This window comes from Castor canadensis, chromosome 1, assembly GCF_047511655.1.
Source record: "Castor canadensis chromosome 1, mCasCan1.hap1v2, whole genome shotgun sequence".
In the NCBI taxonomy this organism is placed as follows: Eukaryota; Metazoa; Chordata; class Mammalia; order Rodentia; family Castoridae; genus Castor; species Castor canadensis.
The window spans coordinates 39946163-39967094 of record NC_133386.1 but is presented as its reverse complement, the minus strand read 5'-3'; the positions used below and the strand labels follow the sequence as shown (position 1 = coordinate 39967094).

General features: G+C 34.9%; 1 protein-coding gene across 33 annotated transcripts in view; it reads right to left on the bottom strand.

Annotated features, from left to right (window-relative positions):
* The window catches only part of Trdn (triadin), a 374084-nt gene that overhangs the window by 273522 nt on the left and 79630 nt on the right, over window positions 1-20932 (bottom strand). For 32 of the 33 annotated variants that reach the window (XR_012448649.1, XR_012448653.1, XR_012448655.1 and 29 more), the window contains one exon: window positions 16513-16572. The exons of the other annotated variant lie outside the window; for it this stretch is intronic. Coding sequence is in view for 29 of the 32 variants with exons in the window: in XM_074075307.1 (XP_073931408.1) it covers window positions 16513-16572 (60 nt within the window). In the remaining 3 variants the exon portion in view is untranslated. The remainder of the gene's footprint in view (window positions 1-16512; window positions 16573-20932) is intronic. 33 annotated transcript variants of the gene reach the window in all.

Genomic DNA, 20932 nt, shown 5'->3' with positions numbered 1-20932 from the left:
CATATGAAACTTCTTTAGGTTGGATTGTGTTCCCTCTGAAAAAGGCACACTGATGTCCTAACCTCCAATAACTCAGAATATGACCTTGTTTCTAATAGGGTCTTTACAGAGATAAATAAGTCAAAATAATATCATTAAGTTGATCTCTAATCCAAAGTCTCCTGTCCTCATAAAAAAGTGAAATTGACACATAGATACACAAGCACTGAAGGAACACAAAGTGTGAAAAGAAGATCAGCAGAACATCATTTGAAGATAATAACAAAAGTTGGAATGGCTTATCTATAAGCCAATGATTGCCTATAACCATCAGAGACTGGGAGAAAGACATGGAACACCTTGTCCCTCACAGCTGTCAGAAGGAAACAACTTGGTAGAAAACTTTCCATAGGACTTCTACCCTGTGTGACTCTGAGACCATAAGCTTCTATCACACCAACCAGTTTTGGATAAAGCCCTAATAATCTAGCATTAATAATTAGATCTTTTGTTGTCCCTCTTTAAATTACCATCTAGTCCCTGAAAAGGTAAACCCTGCTCCAGCTGATATGTCTTGTATTTTATGGTCCATGCTTAAACCTCAAACCATTCATTCTTCTAAGACCCTATCAGAAAACTGCAGGCAGACCCACTGAACAACTGTGGTGACCAGACTTTCAACAGCATAGTTGCTCCAGGACATCTCTGTGAAGTATTTGGCACACAATGGTACAGTTGTGAATTTACTGTGTCTAACTCATCATTGAATTTTAAGTGCTCAGTATTTTGTTTGGCAGAAGGTAAGTGCTGTGAATTAATTAGTCTGTATTATTGTCTAATGGCTATGGCAGGTTTTCCATTTATAGTCTGACTGTAAGAATACACCCATTCTCACCAACTCATTCTCTTGGAGGCCGAGCACATGCCCCTAGGCAGCATAGACTTCTGTCATATGGGTTTCCTCCCAATTTTTGAGGTCAGATCTTCACTGGAACACCTGAATCTAGGAAGATGCAGCAGACATCGTGTTCTGAGAGTGCAGCTGGCCCTCCATTTACTAGAAACTTTCTCCTATTTGCACACTGCTACTTGAATTCATTTCCAGTTTGTTTTATTCTATGAGTAAATAGAAGTGTTTAATTGTTAAATAGAAATTTAAATATGATCTGAAATCAACAAGGATATATGTAACTTCAAAAGAAGACAATATCCAACAAATAGACCACTGCATGAGAAAAATTAAAACTAATATAACTATTTTTCTCCAGATAATTGAATCATGGCTTTTTGTCCTTTTTTAATGCTTTCTGAAATGTCCAAATTAAATTGTACTACTTTTACCTATATTATTATAATTTCACTGAATCATGTGGTTGTTTACAGACATATCTTGTTTTAGTATCAAATTTTTTTTTACCTCTAACCAAACAAATTTGACATACCTAATTAAGCTAAATAATTGTATATATACACACAATATATATATAATTTTTATTTGCATTTATATATGATTATATAGAGAGATATTTTTATATCTGATATTCATATATGAATATCAGATATAAAAATTGTCTACAGGAATTAAGTTACAATTAACAAAACAAATCATGCGTTCTTTTATTGATTTATTATTTGAACATATATCAAGTGTGTTGGGTACTTTGTTAGATGTTAGAGTAAGTTTTAAGTTAATATGAGCACACAAATTATTTGTAATAGGAATCTGTGAATCATTGAGCCTGAATCTCACTGTTCATGAATATAGAAATATAGAATCATAAGCCAATGGTAAGACTGATCTAAGCACATATGAAGACAAATTCAGGTCCTGCCCACAGTGAGTAAGTTAGATCACTGTGCCCACAATTCAAATTAGTTGTCAAAAGCTTATATGGTGAAGGCTGGGTTATAACAATAGCCTGGGTGTGGGAGGAGGAACTGACATTCCATCTGAGAATCAAAGAAAGGAGGAGGATCCTACCAATTGACTACATGGGCTAGAACTGATGGCCAGAAAACAGAGCATCCAAAGGCACAGAGTTATGAGACAGTGGCAGTGCCAGCTTTGGGACTACCCTACAGGTTAACTTGACCTGCTATGTGAGGGAATTTTGTTGGTTTGAAGTGCCCGGGATAGCAGAGTGACCAACGCTGGGTTGCCTGGAGGGATTGGTGAGGAAGTTACAGATCAAAGAAGATAGGTGATGACATAATAAAGCTAAAATTTGTAGGTAGGGGTGCCATTGATTATATGAGAAAGATCTCATCTGCCAGGCTAGAAAATATGACTGTTATTTCTTAGGCACTGTTACAACAATAAACAGATTTAAGCCAGTAAGAGTTATGATTACCATTCACTTGAGTGATTAGTGCAAGGAATTCAGTTAAGAAGCAGTTTTCATAATGACTGTGAGAGGATTGTAAAGAGATATCAGTGAGAGAGAGATGAGAGTGGATTAAGGTATAGTAAAGAATAAACAATAGGCCAAGCAGGATTGGACTTTGGTAGCAAGAGGCTGAAAAGTCTATGGCAAGAACTGTAACTCAATTGCATTAAATAGCCATTCATTTCAGGGTCAGTAAGAGCATTGCTGGAGACTGATAAGCAGTGGTCATATGCCCCACCTAAAGGCAGCCAGTTTCATATTATTTTAAAACACTGGCTAGTCAAAGGAAACCACTCTAAAATACATTTGAACTCTAGACCATAAATTTAGTTGATAGTTATTCTAACTTTGGCTATCCATTTAAATCATTAGAGGAGCTTGGCTCAAATCCTGGCCTCATCTCCTAAACTAATGGCTCCAGGATAATGATGATGATGATGATGATTGTGTGTGTGTGTGTGTGTGTGTGTGTTGTCCAGGTGATGCTAAGGAGCAATCAGGGTTAGATACCACTTCTGACAACAATGGCTGACACTTTTGCAGCTTGCCTGGCTTAGGTGTAAGGTGATGTCAATTATTACAGCAAAGAAAGAATACAGAGTGCTGCTGGCATTTTATGCAATAGATGTTAATATGGGCTTTGAGTACATTGAAAGAAAGAAATCTCTTAGTTATCTGTGTTAAGTAACATAGGAGTTGCATGGTAGAATCCAGAGAATTTCACATAGCACATCTTCAGCCTTTTCCAAATATAAAAATTAACAACATGGCTCATAAATTATCAGTGAAGACATGGAAAGTAAAGAGGATTGCCCCAAAAAAATACTTGAAGTACTCAAGACATTATAAATTTTTCATCCATGATATATGGGCATTATGAATATTTAATGAGTAATTTATTTTACAATTTCTTAAGGGACTCATGAGACTACCTTGGCCACATCTGAATGTTGTCCTACTTCCAGTGTGACTCAGCTTTTCACATATCATACTCAGAAAAACAAAAATGGAAGAAAAAAACCAAAATCCCCATCAGGCTCCTAAAGGAAAAAAAAAATTAATCTATTCTAAGACTAGAAATGAAACTGAATATTTCTTACATATTGAGTCATCTAAGTTATAACTTTACATCTGAATTTTGTATTTAGAAATCATTTCCTCTGAAATCTGACTGAATACATGTTTGTTAAGACTTCTTTTCCCCATTCTAAATGTTTCTGTCTCTGGTCAATTCTTTGACTTTAGGATGTTGTTTAGTAATTAGACCTGATACTCTTGTAGCTCCACAGGGTAAGCTAAATAATGTACCCCTAAAATATATCCCCATCCTAAACCTCAGAATCTGTGAATTTTACCTTATATGTAAAAAGGTATTTTGCAATATGATTAACTAACTGATCTTGAGATAGGGTGGCACTATCTCAACTAGGTGGGCACTAAATGTGATTACATGTATCCTCATGATAGGGGACTCAGGGGGCAAATTGAAGTGGGAAGAACAAATGGTAACAGGATCACAGAGGCAGGGATTAAAGGGATCCAGTCACAAGTCAAGAAATACTGCAGCCATCAGAGGCTACAAGAGGTGAGAATAGATTTTATACTATAGTTGCCAAGGGAAGGTAGTCCCACAGACTCTGATTTTAACCCAATGAGACTGATTTTGGTTTTTGAACCTCTAGAAATACTGTGAGAAAGAAAATCTTGTTTTGTTGGTTTTGTTTTTTTTTTCCAAACATAAAGGTTGTAATAGTTTGTTACAACAGCCTCAGGAAACTAATATATCTATGAAAAACTGTTTGGCATTTGTACCAATGGTAAGTAATCTCACATCTCACTGCTCAGTTTTGTTTAATGTAGAAATGGTGGAGAGGTTTCGAGATGCATACAATTTATGACTTGTGAGGTGCTTGCTATGCAGGTAAACTCTCAGAATTAGACAAACCCACCCCAGGCCACATGGTACAGAGTGATGTGGACTGAACAGAAATGATGCCAAGAAACTGGTAGATACATGAATGTGCAAGTAGATCAATGTGCCAACCAAGCAGGAGGCAAGGATTTCACAGACAAATTCTGGATCCTAGAGCTGTGAGCAAACTCTGGCACAAAGAAGCAAGGGGGAGGGGGGAGAGAGAGAGAGAGAGAAGAGAGAGAGAGAGAGAGAGAGAGAGAGAGATTAGACATAAAAATATATGGGAAAGCCACATGTTCTTAAATTAGAGAAAATTGGGGTTAAAACTTTGCTGTACAGAAAATGAATAAATCACTGAGTACAGGTGAACCTCAGTATTATCATTTTTAAATGATTAGTCTACCATTAATCTTGGATTGATTAATGAAAATTAAGTAAAATATAAGATTAAATATGGTGGTTGGTTTGTGATAAATACTTATATATCAGTTTTGTACGGAATGGAAGCATTACTCCACCTTAGGATCAGGTGATTATCAAGTGGTATTAAACACTATAGAAAAAGTCTTGAGTATTTACTATACGTAAGCTTTTCTATTATTTAACATAATATCCACGATGGCTATTCATCTATTCATCTGAAACACTCATGGGCTAGACTACCTTATTCATCTCTATTGGGACATTTATTAACACTTTTTGTTTACACAAGGATATATTAGAAAATATTAGGCTTTAAATGCAAGGGTATTCTGCAAGACCATGTTGACCTTTAAAAGCTTTCATTATGAGAATCTAAGATGGTGACTACAGGGAGGAAGCAGAAAGCATGCTTCCTAAAGTAAAATCTTGGAGAGACACTGGAAATACACCTTACAGGAAAAACCACCGAGAAGAGGCAAAACTTTGACTCCTACACACCATCATCCCATACATAGCATCTCCAATTCACATTAAATGGAGAAACCAGGAGGGCTCCTATGCCACCAGATGCCAGCTCCTACCAGCTCAAGAGAAGAGACGACCAGGTGAGCTAAGCAGCACAAGGTACTCCCACAAACAACCCTGGGCCAGATCAGCCTTGCCCCCTGGACAGACTGACCCCCCACCCAGGCAAAAAAGAAAAAAACAAACTGAATAAACAACAACAACAACAAAAGACACGTAGCAAAGAGGGGGGAGGGGAAATCCCTCACAGAACTGTAAATAAACAAGCCAGCCAGAAAAAGGCAGGAGTGGCAGCACACGCCCAGCAACCAGGAGCCGGAAAGCTTGAAAAAGTGGCGGTGGGATGGGAGGAAACTCTACAGGAGAGGGGGGAAGACCCACTTCCCACATGAACTGTAAATAAACACACCGGCCTGAGAAAGCGGGTGCAATGTCACCTCCCCCAGTGTGCTTTGAAAGGGGAAAGCTTGTAGCAGTGGCAGTCGTGCCCAGGAGAACTCTAAGTAAACAAAGCCTGAGGGGCCAGGTGAGTGTTAACCTCACTCCTGAGATCTGCATAAATAAAGCCTCCAGCAACAGCAGGCTGACAGCAGTGGGCAGGCAAGCAACAGCCTCAGATAGCCATTCACAGAACTGTCTCCAGACTCTTTTTTTTTCTCTCTCTTCCTTTGATGAGACAACAACTGAACTACACCTGCATGCTGAAAAACTTATTGAAACTGTATTGTATTTGAACTTGGGACACTTTGTGGCGGTTTTTGTTGTTGTTGTTTTGGTTTGGTTTGGTTTTTTTAACCTTTGATGAGACAATGACAGAATTGCTTCTGAGACACCATCTCCATATTGGAGGCTGAGGGACTAACACCAAAATTATTAAGGCTGAAACTTTATTGCATTTGAACTTGGAGATTTTTTTTATTTTATTTTTCAATCCTCTCTCTGTCTCTCTAATGCCTGTTAGCTTACTGTTGATTAGTACACTATCTCTCCCTGTTTATATTTTTGAAACTTTTTTGTTTGTTTGTTTTGTTTTTTTACCTGTTTATTTATTTTTCCCTTTTTTTTTTACCTTCTTTGCTTTCCCTCTCCTCTCACCCTTCCATTCTAAATTTCACCATTGTTATTATTATAAGCTAGAAAATACTTAATTGCACACAGTACGGGGACAATAACAACACCGAGGGCAATGATGGGAAGACAGAAAAAACAGGGAAACAAGTTTCCCTATAGCAAAAATTAGTACAGAAACCAGAGGGGAAAAAAGAAAACAGATACTCAGATCCAGACTACAACAAAATGAAGATAAACTATGCCAAAGAACCCAATTAAGCCCACAAGAATAATCTAAAAGAAGAAATCCTACAGGTAATCAATGAGAATTTTATAGAGATGATACTGGATAGGGTCAACCAAAATGTACAAGAGACACTCAAGAAATCCCAAGACAACAAAAATAGAGAATTTGAAAAAGCACAAGAAGAAATAAAAGAAACCATACATGCACTGTATAAACACCAAAGTGAAACAAAGAACATGATTAATAAAGAGATAAATGAACTCAGGACAAAAATAGACAACATTAAAGAGCAAGGGACTCAGGATATGGAAAACCTCAGAAGAAAGAACGAAACAGAATTGCAAAACAAAATGGAAGGCCAATCCAGCAGAATAGAACAAACAGAAGACAGAATCTCAGAACTCAAAGATGAAATGGTAATTAAAGGAAAAACCAAAGAACTACTAGTTAAACAACTGAAGATCTGTGAAAAGAAAATGCGAGAATTCACTGACTCCATCAAAAGACCAAACCTGAGAATCATAGACGTTGAAGAAGGAGAAGAGGTGCAAGCAAAGGGAATGCATAATATATTCAATAAAATAATAACAGAAAATTTCCCAAATCTAGAGAAATCTATTTCCATACAGATGCAAGAGGCCTCCAGAACACCAAACAGACCAGACCAAAATAGAACTACAACACAGCATGTTATCATTAAAACAACAAGTAAAGAGACCCGGGATAGAATATTGAAGGCTGTAAGAGAGAAAAAACAAGTAACATACAAAGGTAAAGCCATCAAAATCACAGCAGACTTCTCAACAGAAACATTAAAATAAGAAGAGCATGGGGTGAGATCTTCCAGGAACTGCATGAAAATAAATTCAACCCTAGAATACTTTACCCAGCAAAACTGTCATTCTAAATAGATGGAGCAATAAAAGTCTTCCATGATAAGTAGAAACTAAACCAATATGTGACCACAAAGCCGCCACTACAAAAGATTCTTCAAGGGATTCTGCACACAGAAAGTGAAACCCAACATAACCATGAAAGGGCAGGCAGCACCAAACTACAGGAAAAGAAAAAGCAAGAAAGTAGAGAGTAACCTCGATTTAGGTACACACAACCAAACCTTCAAACAACTAAGACAACTAAATGACAGGAATCACCACATACCTATCAGTACTAATGCTTAATGTTAACGGACTTAATTCCCCCATCAAAAGACACCTCTTGACAGACTTGATTAAAAAGGAAGATCCAACAATTTGTTGCTTACAGGAGACCCATCTCACCGACAAAAATAAGCATAAGCTTAGGATAAAAGGCTGGAAGAAGATTTACCAAGCCAATGGTCCCTGAAAACAGGCAGGAGTAGCAATACTTATCTCTAACAAAGTAGACTTAAACCTACATTGATCAAACAAGAAAAAAAAGGACATTCCTTACTAATAAAAGGGGAAATAGACCAAAAGGAAGTAACAATTATCAACCTATATGCACCCTATGTCAACACACCCAATTTCATCAAACATACCCTGAAGGATCTAAAAGAATATATGAACTCCAACACAGTGGTCGAGGGAGACTTTAACACCCCGTTATCATCAATAGATAGGTCATCCAAACAAAAAATCACTAAAGAAATCCTTGATCTAAAATATACAATAGATAAAATGGACCTAGTTGATGTCTATAGAACATTTCATCCAACTTCTATACAATATATATTCTTCTCAGCAGCCAATGGAACCTTCTCCAAAATAGATCATATCTTAGGGCACACAGCAAGCCTCAGCAAATATAAGAAAATAGAAATTATACCATGGATTCCATCAGATCACAATGCAATAAAACTAGAAGTCAACAACAAAAGTAAAGACAAAAACATGCAAACAGCTGGAAACTGAATAACTCATTACTTAATGAAAAATGGGTCACTGATGAAATAAAAGAGGAAATTAAAAAGTTCCTGGAAGTCAATGAAAATGAAAAAACAATCTACCAGAACCCATGGGACACAGCAAAGGCAGTCCTGAGAGGAAAGTTTATAGCCATGAGTGCATATATTAAAAAGACTGAAAAATCTCAAATCAATGACCTAATGATATATCTCAAACTCCTAGAAAAACAAGAACAAGCAAATGCCAAAACAAATAGAAGGAGAGAAACAATAAAAATAAGAGCTGAAATCAATGAAATAGAAACCAAAAAAAACCATACAAAGAATTAATGAAACAAAAAGTTGGTTCTTTGAAAAAATAAACAAGATCAATAGACCCCTGGCAAAAATGACTAAAATGAGGAGAGAAAAAAACCCAATTAGTAGAATCAGGAATGCAAAAGGGGAGATAACAACAAATACCATGGAAGTCCAGGAAATCATCAGAGACTACTTTGAGAACATATATTCAAATAAATTTGAAAATCTTAAAGAAATGGACAGATTTCTAGATACATATGATCATCCAAAACTGAACCAAGAGGATATTAATCACCTGAATAGATCTATAACACGAAATGAAATTGAAGTAGCAATCAAGAGTATCCCAAAAAGAAAAGTCCAGGACCTGATGGATTCTCTGCTGAATTCTATCAGACTTTTAAAGAACTGGTACCAACACTCCTTAAACTGTTTCACAAAATATAAAGGGAAGGAAAACCACCTAACACATTTTATGAAGCCAGTATTACACTTATCCCAAAGCCAGGCAAAGACACCTCCAAAAAGGAGAACTATAGGCCCATCTCCTTAATGAACATTGATGCAAAAATCCTCAATAATGGCAAACCGAATTCAACAACACATCAAAAAGATCATTCACCAGAACCAACTAGGTTTCATCCCAGGAATGCAGCAGTGGCTCAACATATGAAAATCAATAAATGTAATAAACCACATTAACAGAAGCAAAGACAAAAACCACTTGATCATCTCAGTAGATGCAGAAAAAGCCTTTGATAAGATCCAACACCAATTCATGATAAAAGCTCTAAGAAAACTAGGAATAGAAGGAAAGTACCTCAACATTATAAAAGCTATATATGACAAACCTACAGCTAGCATTATACTTAATGGCAAAAAACTGAAACCATTCCCTCTAAAATCAGGAACCAGACAAGGATGCCCACTATCTCCACTCCTATTCAACATAGTACTGGAATTCCTAGCCAGAGCAATTAGGCAAGAAGAAGGAATAAAAGGAATACAAATAGGTAAAGAAACTGTCAAAATATACCTATTTGCAGATGATATGATCCTATACCTTAAAGACCCAAAAAACTCCACTCAAAAGCTCCTAGACACCATCAATAGCTATAGCAAGGTAGCAGGATATAAAATCAACATAGAAAAATCATTAGCATTTCTATATACTAATAATGAACAAACTGAGAAAGAATATATGAAAACAACTCCATTTACAATACCCTCAAAAAAAATCAAATACCTAGGTGTAAACCTAACAAAAGATGTGAACGGCCTCTACAAGGAAAACTATAAACTTCTGAAGAAAGAGATTGAAGAAGACTATAGAAAGTGGAGAGATGTCCCATGTTCATGGATTGGTAGAATCAACATAGTAAAAATGTCTATACTCCCAAAAGTAATCTACATGTTTAATGCAATTCCCATGAAAATTCCAATGACATTCATTGAAGAGATTGAAAAATCTACTGTGAAATTTATATAGAAACACAAGAGGCCACGAATAGCCAAGGCAATACTCAGTCAAAAGAACAATGCTGGAATTATCACGATACCTAACTTCAAACCATATTACAATGCTATAACAATAAAAACAGCATGGTACTGGCACAAAAACAGACATGAAGACCAGAGGAACAGAATAGAGGACCCAGATATGAAGCCACACAACTATAACCAACTTGTCTTTGACAAAGGCTTTAAAAATATACAATGGGGAAAAGACAGCCTCTTCAACAAAAACTGCTGGGAAAACTGGTTAGCAGTCTGCAAAAAAACTGAAACTAGATCCATGTATATCACCCTATACCAATATTAACTCAAAATGGATCAAGGATCTTAATATCAGACCCCAAACTCTAAAGCTGGTACAGGAAAGAGTAGGAAATACTCTGGAATTAATAGGTATAGGCAAGAACTTTCTCAATCGAACCCCAGCAGCACAGCAACTAAGAGAGAGCATAAATAAATGGGACTTCATAAAACTAAAAAGCTTCTGCTCAACAAATGAAATGGTCTCTAAACTGAAGAGACCATCCACAGAGTGGGAGAAAATATTTGCTAGCTACACATCAGACAAAGGACAGATAACCAGAATATATAGGGAACTTAAAAAACTAAATTCTCCCAAAATTAATGAACCAGTAAAGAAATGGGAAAGTAAACTAAACAGAACTTTCTCAAAAGAAGAAATTCAAATGACCAAAAAACACATGAAAAAATGCTCACCATTTCTAGCAATAAAGGAAATGCAAATTAAAACCACACTAAGATTCCACCTCACTCCTGGTAGAATAGCCATCATTAGCAACACCACTAACAATAGGTGTTGCCAAGGATGCAGGGAAAAAGGAACCCTCTTACACTGCTGGTGGGAATGTAAACTAGTACAACCACTCTGGAAAAAAATTTGGAGGCTACTTAAAAATCTAAACATTGATCTACCATATGATCCGGCAATACCACTCTTGGGGATATACCCTAAAGACTGTGACACAGGTTACTACAGAGGCACCTGCACACCCATGTTTATTGCAGCACTATTCACAATAGCCAAGTTATGGAAACAGCCAAGATGCCCCACTACTGATGAATGGATTAAGAAAATGTGGTATCTATACACAATGGAATTTTATGGAACCATGAAGAAGAACGAAATGTTATCATTCGCTGGTAAATGGATGGAATTGGAGAACATCATTCTGAGTGAGGTTAGCCTGGCCCAAAAGACCAAAAATCTTATGTGCTCCCTCATATGCGGACATTAGATCAAGGGCAAACACAACAAGGGGATTGGACTTTGAGCACATGATAAAAGCGAGAGCACACAGGGAGGTGTGAGGATAGGTAAGACACCTAAAAAATTAGCTAGCATTTGTTGCCCTCAACTCAGAGAAACTAAAGCTGATTACTTAAAAGCAACTGAGGCCAATAGGAGAAGGGGACCAGGAACTAGAGAAAAGGTTAGATAAAAAAGAATTAACCTAGAAGGTAACACACATGCATAGGAAATTAATGTAAGTCAACTCCCTGTATAGCTTTCCTTATCTCAACTAGCAAAAACCCTTGGTCCTTCCTATTATTGCTTATACTCCCTCTTCAACAAAATTAAAGATAATGGTTAAATAGTTTCTGCCAGGTAGCGAGGGGTGTGGGGGGTAAGGGAGGGAGCAGGATTGGGGAAAGGGAAGGGGTGTGGGGAAGAGGGAAGAAATGACCCAAACATTGTATGCACATATGAATAAAATAAAAATTAAAAAAAAAATCAGAAAACTGCTATCCAGCCATGGTAGTACACACCTATAATTCCAGCACTCAGAAGACTGAGTCAAGAGGGTCACAAATTTGAGACTAGCCTGAGCTTGGGCTACATAGTGAGGCCCTGTCTCAAAAAAAAAAAAAAAAAAAACATAATGAGATATCACTTCAGTTAGAATGGTTGTTAGCAAAAAGACAAAAACAATAAATAACAGTAATGTTCAAGTTCCAAACCATCCTTGAATTCCTTGAACATAGCCCACTTAATTATTATATAATGCTGATTTAATACACTACTGAAATCAAATGATAATTTTACTTAGGGCATCTCCATATAAATTTATAGGTAAGGTTGGCCAATGTGTATGTATGTCTATGCTGCATCTATGTGTGTCATAGTTTTCTGAGTTTTCTATCCTTATAATCCTAGCCTCAAACAGTGATTGTAGAAGCCTTTCATATTTTTATACACTATGCAATAGTTCACAAATCATGGAAACAATCGGTACTGAAAGGTTTTGAATAAATGACTAAAACAAAAATGGCACCTGAGTATGGAAAATTTCTGTGGTTTTTTTTGTTTTGTTTTGTTTTTTACTATTTGACCTTTGATTACTTTTTCTATTTCTTTTGTGGTTATTATTGTATTCCATTTTGATGCATTTTCTTGAGTCAATTTTATAAATTGATGTACTTTTTTTTTCTTGTGGTTATGGGGTTTGAACTCAGGGCATTAAGCTTGCTAGTCAGGCACTCTACCACTCCAGCCACATCCCCAGACCTTTTTTGTTTTAGCTAGTTTTCAGGTAGGGTCTCACATTTTTCCCCCAGGGTGAGTTTCAGATCATGATTCTCCTACCTATGGACTCCCGCACCTGCCTTATTGGTTGAGATGTGATCTTGATGACTCTTTTCCCAGACTGACCTCAAACCATGATCCTCTTGATCTCTGTGTTCTAAGTAGCTGGCACTACAAGTGCGGGCCACTATGCCCAGTCTAAATTCATAGAGTCTCAAAAACTCACCTCGTACACACTTAAATTGTTAGTACATTGTTGGATACTGAAGCCTCTTTTCATGGAAATTCCCATTGTATTTTATTATGTCCTTTTTATTTCCTACATTTGTCTATTTTGTCTTCTTTGTTTTACTTGAGATCAGACTTTTTGAAGAATAGACTATTTGGATAATATTTAAAATAATGAATTTTCCATTCTAGTAGTTAGCTCTGTATTTTATAGAAAAATAACATTAATTTCTCTTTTACATTTATAATTATTTCTACTTCTTTCACATTTTTCTGTTGTTTATTTGGTTTTGGATTTCAACACTAATTTCAGTCTCTCTGTTTCTCTAAGAATATTTTCACAAAGTATGCAGTTTGCTTCAAGCACTCCTTTGGCCATAACTTACATTTTTTTTTTTGTAGGGCTTTCATTGATTTTGATTCACTTTATAATTGTCTTCATTTTTCTCTTTGTCAAAATAATAATTTGGATTGATTTGGCTTTCATTGTGTCATTAATTTCATAGTATTGAGATCAGAAAATATAGCCTGTAGTTTATGGTTTGGAGATTTTATCATCATCCATATTTGGATAGAATATTATCTTCAGTTTGTTGATTATGAAAATATGTAAAGGTAAACTTCATAAATGTCAATCAAAAGTTCTACATAAAAATGTTTTTGTTATCAAAAAAAAAAACAAAAAAAAGAGCTTTCATTACATACCATAACCCTGATATGGAATCAGCACTCTCCATGCAATTTTGCATTAGAGCAAGCTGCTCAGTACCCACAACTATTCTGTTGTGGTTTACACATTCTGCCTGCTCACCAGGGGTAATTTATATGAGCAACAATTGGGTTAATAGGATTTGCTAATCCAGGAAAAGTTAAATTATGGTTGCAAGTTTCTTCTAAGCAGATGTAATATTCTACAACACTACTATACAAACACAATACAAGGTCATATATACATACATTATTATAATTATATTTATAAAATAAATTCCTACCTCTTTTATGTGGATAAAAACCAAGGTTAACTAACATGTCAGAGCTTATTCTCAAAACTGTAATAGATACTCATTTCCAGGTTTATGATTTAAAAGGATCTCTCATTAGCTCCATGAAACTATTTTTTTCCCTAATGAAAAACATCAAACAAAATAAACAGAGGGGCAAAGTAAAAATAAAAGTTAGCCTTATATTATGAATTTAAATCACTTAATGTGGATGAGTATAAAACTTTCCTTATTTCCCATGATGAAGTCAGAATTGAAACTGATTAATTCTTTGACAACATAAAAATGAATTAGTTAGCATATTTATATAGAATTGTCATAGAAATCTATGTTCTCTGGAATTACATATTCTTTGGTTTTCTGTGTTTGAGTTGATGAGTAAATCATCAAGATGTAATTCACAAAACTTTCCTAATGACTTTCACACTCTTAACATCTTTTAGAATACCACATATGTCCTTTGGAGAACTAAAAAGAACAGAGACAATAGGATGTGAACTATTTTCCACTATCACCAACATTTTTATCTCTGAACAAAACACACCAGTTTTAACACAGGAATCTTTCTAAGCTAAGATATTTGCTGGCTTGTTTATAATCACTACAGGTAGTCAAACTATTACCTTGTAGATATGATATCTTTTCTTTTAAAAGTTCAAAACACTTTAATAAAAATTTAAATCAAAACTATCTGCACATATTATATATATATATTTATACATATCATAACTGACATTGAATGTGACATAAAGAATACAGTATAAAGTTATAAAGCTGTATACTTACTACCATTATTGTATTTCAATTATGAATAGAAAACTAATAAGCCAAATAAAATATTTCATTAATATTCACACAGAAATATTGTAGGAAAAAATAATAAACTATTTCTGATGCCCACATCGTTACTGAACAACTGAAAATTCCTTTTATCTTTTTTGGGAAGTATTTACTTTCCCAAAATATATTTGGTCTACTGAAGAAATATATTCAGGTAACTAAGCTCTAGCCCAGCCTTTGAGAAATTCATTTTAAACTTCAGCCAAATTCACTGTTTTAATTATGGAAGACTCACTAGTTTAATAAACCCACTCTACAACCTACTGCTCCAGGTCTTTAAAAGCAGAATTCTAAGAGAACTGGGTCCAAAATGCAAATGGTGCCATCTGTATCACCATCTCCACTCCAGCAGCACTGCTATTAAATTAATAGTAGAGTCTGCAGGATGAAACAGCAGAGATTCCAATCGTGTGGAACCAGTTGAGTTTCTATTTAACCTCAACAAATAGAAACAGCCAGTTCAGTCATGGCTCCCTTAGTCAATCCATGCTCAAGTGCTGTGTCCAATTTTCCTGACCAAAGGAATTAGTAACCAAAAAAGGAAAGAGAACAATAAGAAGACATTAACTCACTAAGTAGAAGTACAAATAGGTTTCCATTGAATGAGCTTCAATGTCCTGATTATGTAAGGATTGGCTGACCAATACAGAACAAACTCAAACATTATTATTAAATAATTAATATCTCAAGAATAGCTGAGCTCGTCACAGAATGGAGGTATATGAAATATGTTTAAAAACAACAAAACATGGCATTGAAAAATAGATAAACACGCTACTGTAATTTAAGTTTAATTAAACTATTATTTGAAACTTTACTATCTGCAACTGTGGAATATATGACAGGTAATTTTGCATTAGCCAATTTTTACATAAAAACATAGGAAAACATTTAATATTTATTCCAGGAAAAAAATTTTCATTTTCTCTCAGTATCCTACAAGTATAGTAACTGAGATTTTTATTTTTGCACTTGCTTATCCACTGAGAAAATGTGGGTGTGCTTAGCAACACGTTCCTTTTGAATGTCTTTACTTCCTACAAGTTTCTTTGAAGCTTTATGGCTATAGGGGTCACTCAGAAAAATGATGCTTGTCAGATAAGCAAGGCAATGCTGGTCATTATTAAAATACTTCTGCTTCAAGACTGCAGTTCCTGGATTCATTTCAGTAGAAGGGATATTATTCATCGTGTTGTCTCTGTTCATCTCATCCCTTAAGGCTGTGGGAGAACGCTATGGGACCAAGGTATTCTGCAATGAAGTAATACAGTGACTCTGCACTTCTACATCAAAGATTCTAAAAGTATTGCATGGCATGAGAAGCTCATGTGTTTTAAAACGATGAACTCCAACTCATTACAGTAACCTATTAGGAGAAGAAAAGTATTTCTCAGTAAGCCAAAAAATATATTTGTGGTATAATTTAGTAAGTAAATCCAACTGTAAATGATTTAAAGATTGTCATGCATTTTAAAGTTACTTTGACCTCAATCATTCCATAGCATTCACTTTATTTATGCCCAAACTTCACTGAAGAGTAAAAGTACTTATATAAATAATACCAAAAATTTTAAAAGAAAGAAAACCCCCTAAATATGAAACTTCTTCTTCCACATAATATATAAAGAAAAATATCTCCTGAAACTTGGAATAAACATTAAACATTTACCTTTAGATTGTATTTTCCTTTCAGATTTCTCCTGCTTTTCTGTCTTTTCTTTGTGTATTTCTAGGAAAAAAAGCCGAATTTATAATTCTTAAACTTTTTGAAAAACTGTAAAATGTAAACCATAGCTATGTTCCAAACTTTTTAATTCCCACAAAGTATAAAGTTTTGTTTCTGACAAGGTTATTGACACCTAAAAAGAAAAAAGTTTTGTAATACACTGCTACATAAAATTATGCATTTACTCAAATAATTGATTAATTGAAGTCATCTCAAAATCAAAGTTATTTGGAAAAACTTAAAAAATTACATTGATAGAAGTGTGTTGTCATCATTTTCAATGCTAAACTTGTTCACAAATTATAATTATGTTTTATTTCAAGCACTTTCAATACAAATTAAGAATCTTTAATAAGAATGTCATTTAGATTTAGGAAGACTTAGTTTTTACATATTAAATTAAGAATTTGTGAAATGAACTGTAACCACTATCTAATAGGAAATATGTCTCAGAAGTATTGACTCTAAGCTATGTTAACAATCATCATTTGGCATTGCTTTTAACCAATAATTACTTCAAGCAGGTCTGAACATTTTATAGAATAACTCAGTTGTGCAATTTTTCTAAATATTAAGTTTTAACAAATTTATGCAATTTGCTGCTAGCTTCAGTGTACATACATTGCCAAGTCTTAGCAAATGAAGTTAATTCTGAATTTGCAGTTAGTTTTAATAGAAGTAAATTTAAGATTAGGGTTTACATATGATTACTACCTCTAAACAGTGATTTCTTCTTAAATATCATGTTTTTTTCTCAGAAAAAAACCCTAATGATGAGTATTGATTTATTTAATACTTTATTCCACAGATAGTCTGAGATGACACTAATTATTTCAAATTCTCATTTATAAATTTTCATTTGCATTTTTATAATTTTTGCAGAAATCTACTAAATCAAGGCCAGCTGTAGGAAAAACCTAAATAGCTTTGGAAAAGATAGCTATTGACTTTCATTCACCTGTTAAGGAGATAACTACCAATGTGAAGATTTTCTTAATGACCATTAATGTGTCATTTTAATGCCTATCTCAACCCTCATCCTATCCCTGACTGTGCATATGGCCAAAGAGATGCAAATGATGTGAGGTTCTCATTCACATCTCTGAAGAACTTTCTCCAAGGTGCAAGAAAAGATTTCTAAGGGCTTTGGCAATTTTCATCTTCCTACCTTTCTCAATACTTTGCTTATCTTGTTCTTCAATGCCTCAAAATTCTGCTTTACAGCAGGGTTTTTCACCTGCTGTAAAAGCACTATGAACTTTTTGAACTGAATGAATCATTATTTGGGGTCTAGGTAGGCTTATTCTATGCATTCTAGGATATTTAGCAGCATCTCCTAGGTAGAGCTCCCATAACCACCATTCAGTTATGACAATGAAAAAGGTTTTTAAGCATTACCAAATGTCCCCTGTAGGGCAAAATGAACCCCATTTGAGAATCACTGCTTTAAAAATACATAATAAGCAGCTAATGAGTCTTTGTTTTCAGTGGCCCCTAAATATCTCTGTTTATTATACACGTAGGTAGTCTGAGTTGACATATTAAATCAACACTAAATTATGAAGACAACATAAAAAAGAAGTAAAGTATCTCATTAACAGTGCTTATACTGATTACATTTTGAGATGATATTATTTAGGAAATACTGATTGTGATGATTTTATTGATGGGTCAATTTAGCAGGGCTATATCCCAAAAATTTCAAAGGAACACTATCTAGAAGTAGCTTGAAAGTGTTGCAAATAACATTAAAACCCATGATGGTTAATCTTAAGTAAGAAGATAATTCTGAATAGTCTGAATGGGCTTGTATGATTGTATTGGAAAACTTTCAAAACAAGGACTCCTAGCCTAACAGATTTGGGGAAGTACACAGGGCAGGGTGATGATTGTGAGACAAAATAGTCTATGTCGATACATAGTGGGTCCCCAGCAAAGTATCTGGAAGGTTGTGAATCAGAGAACAGATGAAAGAAGCAGCAGTACAAACTATTTTGGCTCCTTTTAGCTCTGTGTAGGCAGTTAGAGTGTAACCAGAATACAAATTAGCAAAGATCCATCCTGGAGGGAAAAAAAATGAAGAAGAAAAATCTCAAAGAGTTGAATGAAAAGCACTAATCAGGTAATTGAGTGATTTTCTTGATCCCAGTCTTTTTGAGATAGCCTCAGGGTATCATTCAGCCACAAAGAAAAATGAGATCCGGCTGCAAAATGGATGAATCTGGACCTTATATTCATTGAAATAAGGCAGACACAGAAAGACGAGTAGTTCGTGTTCTTTCATATATGTGGAAACAAAAAGTTGATCTGGGCAGTGTGTAGGGGTGGGGAGAAGAGTGTACTTCATGTGTGTATGGAAATATCACACTGAACTGATGTGGACAATTAATACGTGTACCAAAAAGGAGAATATCACTCAGAAGGGAAAGGCAAGGGGCAAACGTATTCTCTGTACCCTATCTTAAACAAAGGAAATGGAGGTAACTCTAATGATTTATTTTCATTCTGTGATAAATGGAGTAGACACACTTCACTTCTGCAATTGAGACCAAGCTTAAAAATAAAGCTCTACTTCTTTTTCATTTTCCAGATTCTGCACTTCAACCCTACACAAATGAGGGCAACCACACTGTTCTGGGTAGATGCAGATTTCTTAAAAGTTGGAGTCACAGATTTTTTTAAAAGTTACACAAAATGCGTCTATAGTACAGCAAACATAAAAATAATGGTTTACATGGACTTTTTAAAAAAAATTTTCAGGAACACCAACAACTAAAATTTTAGCTGAAAATTCACTTAGGTCAATTAATATTTCTATAGAGGCAACTATAGACAAGCACAGTTAAATCATAATGCCTATTATACCTAAACAATTTTGCTCATAGAGGACAAAAATGTCCTCTTTTTGATTCAAACGTTAGGAGAAATTAAATATCTATTTGCATGTTTTGTTGCTACATTGCATTTTCCTTGGGGATAGGATTCCATCACTAGTATCACCAGCTATTAGATGTCAGAGGAGTCACTGAGGCCTTCTGAATGGTGTGCCAATTCTGTCTTCTTACACCTTAGCCAGGAAATGATGACCATGCAGGCTCCTGTCCAAATGACTAGCAGCATGTTACCAATTTAGACTTCAAAAAGATATTTTTTCTCATACACAGACTATACCTGATTTGTTACCTTCAAATGCTCTTTCCAGCTAGGCCCATTTGTATAAGATTGAAAAGTTAAACTTAAAAGATCCAACTCATTAAAGGCAGGAATTCATTGCCCTGTAGTTTTCAGCAAACTTCAGAGAAAAAAAAAAAAAGACTTTCCTATGTGATATTAACCATAGCATTTAGTTATAATAATAGCATTCATAATTTCTACAGATAGATGAATGTCTCTACTTTGTGTAATATAAAAATGATGTTTAAAAGCATAAAACTGTGTTCAAAATTATGATAGTCTTTTAAAGAACAGTTTACTTAAACCTGAATCAAATTTGAGTACAAGGGACAAAGGGACAAATTTATTATCTACCTCCAAATACATGTGCTTTGGAATTAGGTAAAAGTCAAATGCCTCTGAAAAAGTACTATCTCTCAGCACGTGATGCTAGTTGGTAGTTGGTAGCTGATAACTGGAAGCTCTGAAAGATTTTGTGGTTTTGAAGATACAGAGAACAAAGTATTTCAATCCAGGTGTGGGAGCGCTCACAGGTCCTTATGGACGAGTTTTAATTTGAATTTTGAGAATGGCAGAAGAAAAATAAAATGAAAAAACAATGATAATTATCAAAATGTATTAGAAAAAAACAAAAGGGATCCTCTTATTCTGTCAGCCTTGTCCTCCACTAATGTTTCACTCTTTCTGAAATGGTATTGAGGCACAAAAAGATTTAAGAGAAGGACAAGTTAACTCCACAGAATGAGGATATTTTCCTATTTCTTTTATTACTCTTGATTTTCCCCTAGGCTTTTTTTGGCTGATTACAGAGAGATGTAAGTGAAGATGAGAAGTGGATAAAGCAGTAGATTCTTAACCATCTCTCATTCTAAAATAAAAATTTTTGAAGTTACCAGAAAAAATTATGGTCGGTTTCGGTGGTAGTTTTTTGTTTTTCTTGTTTGGCAGTACTGGGGTTTGAAATGAGGGCTTCATGCTTGCTAGGCAGGCATTCTATCACTTGTGCCACACCTCTAGATTATGATGCTAGGTTTCTAATGCATTTATAATTTTCTTTCATTTAAGGAACTTGAGGAATTTAACTTTAGTTTCTGTGCTTTACTATTCAATGGATACAATGAAATATATTCTCAATCAGATCATTTTGAAAGTATAATGACAATAAGAGAAATTTTAAATTGATAGGAAA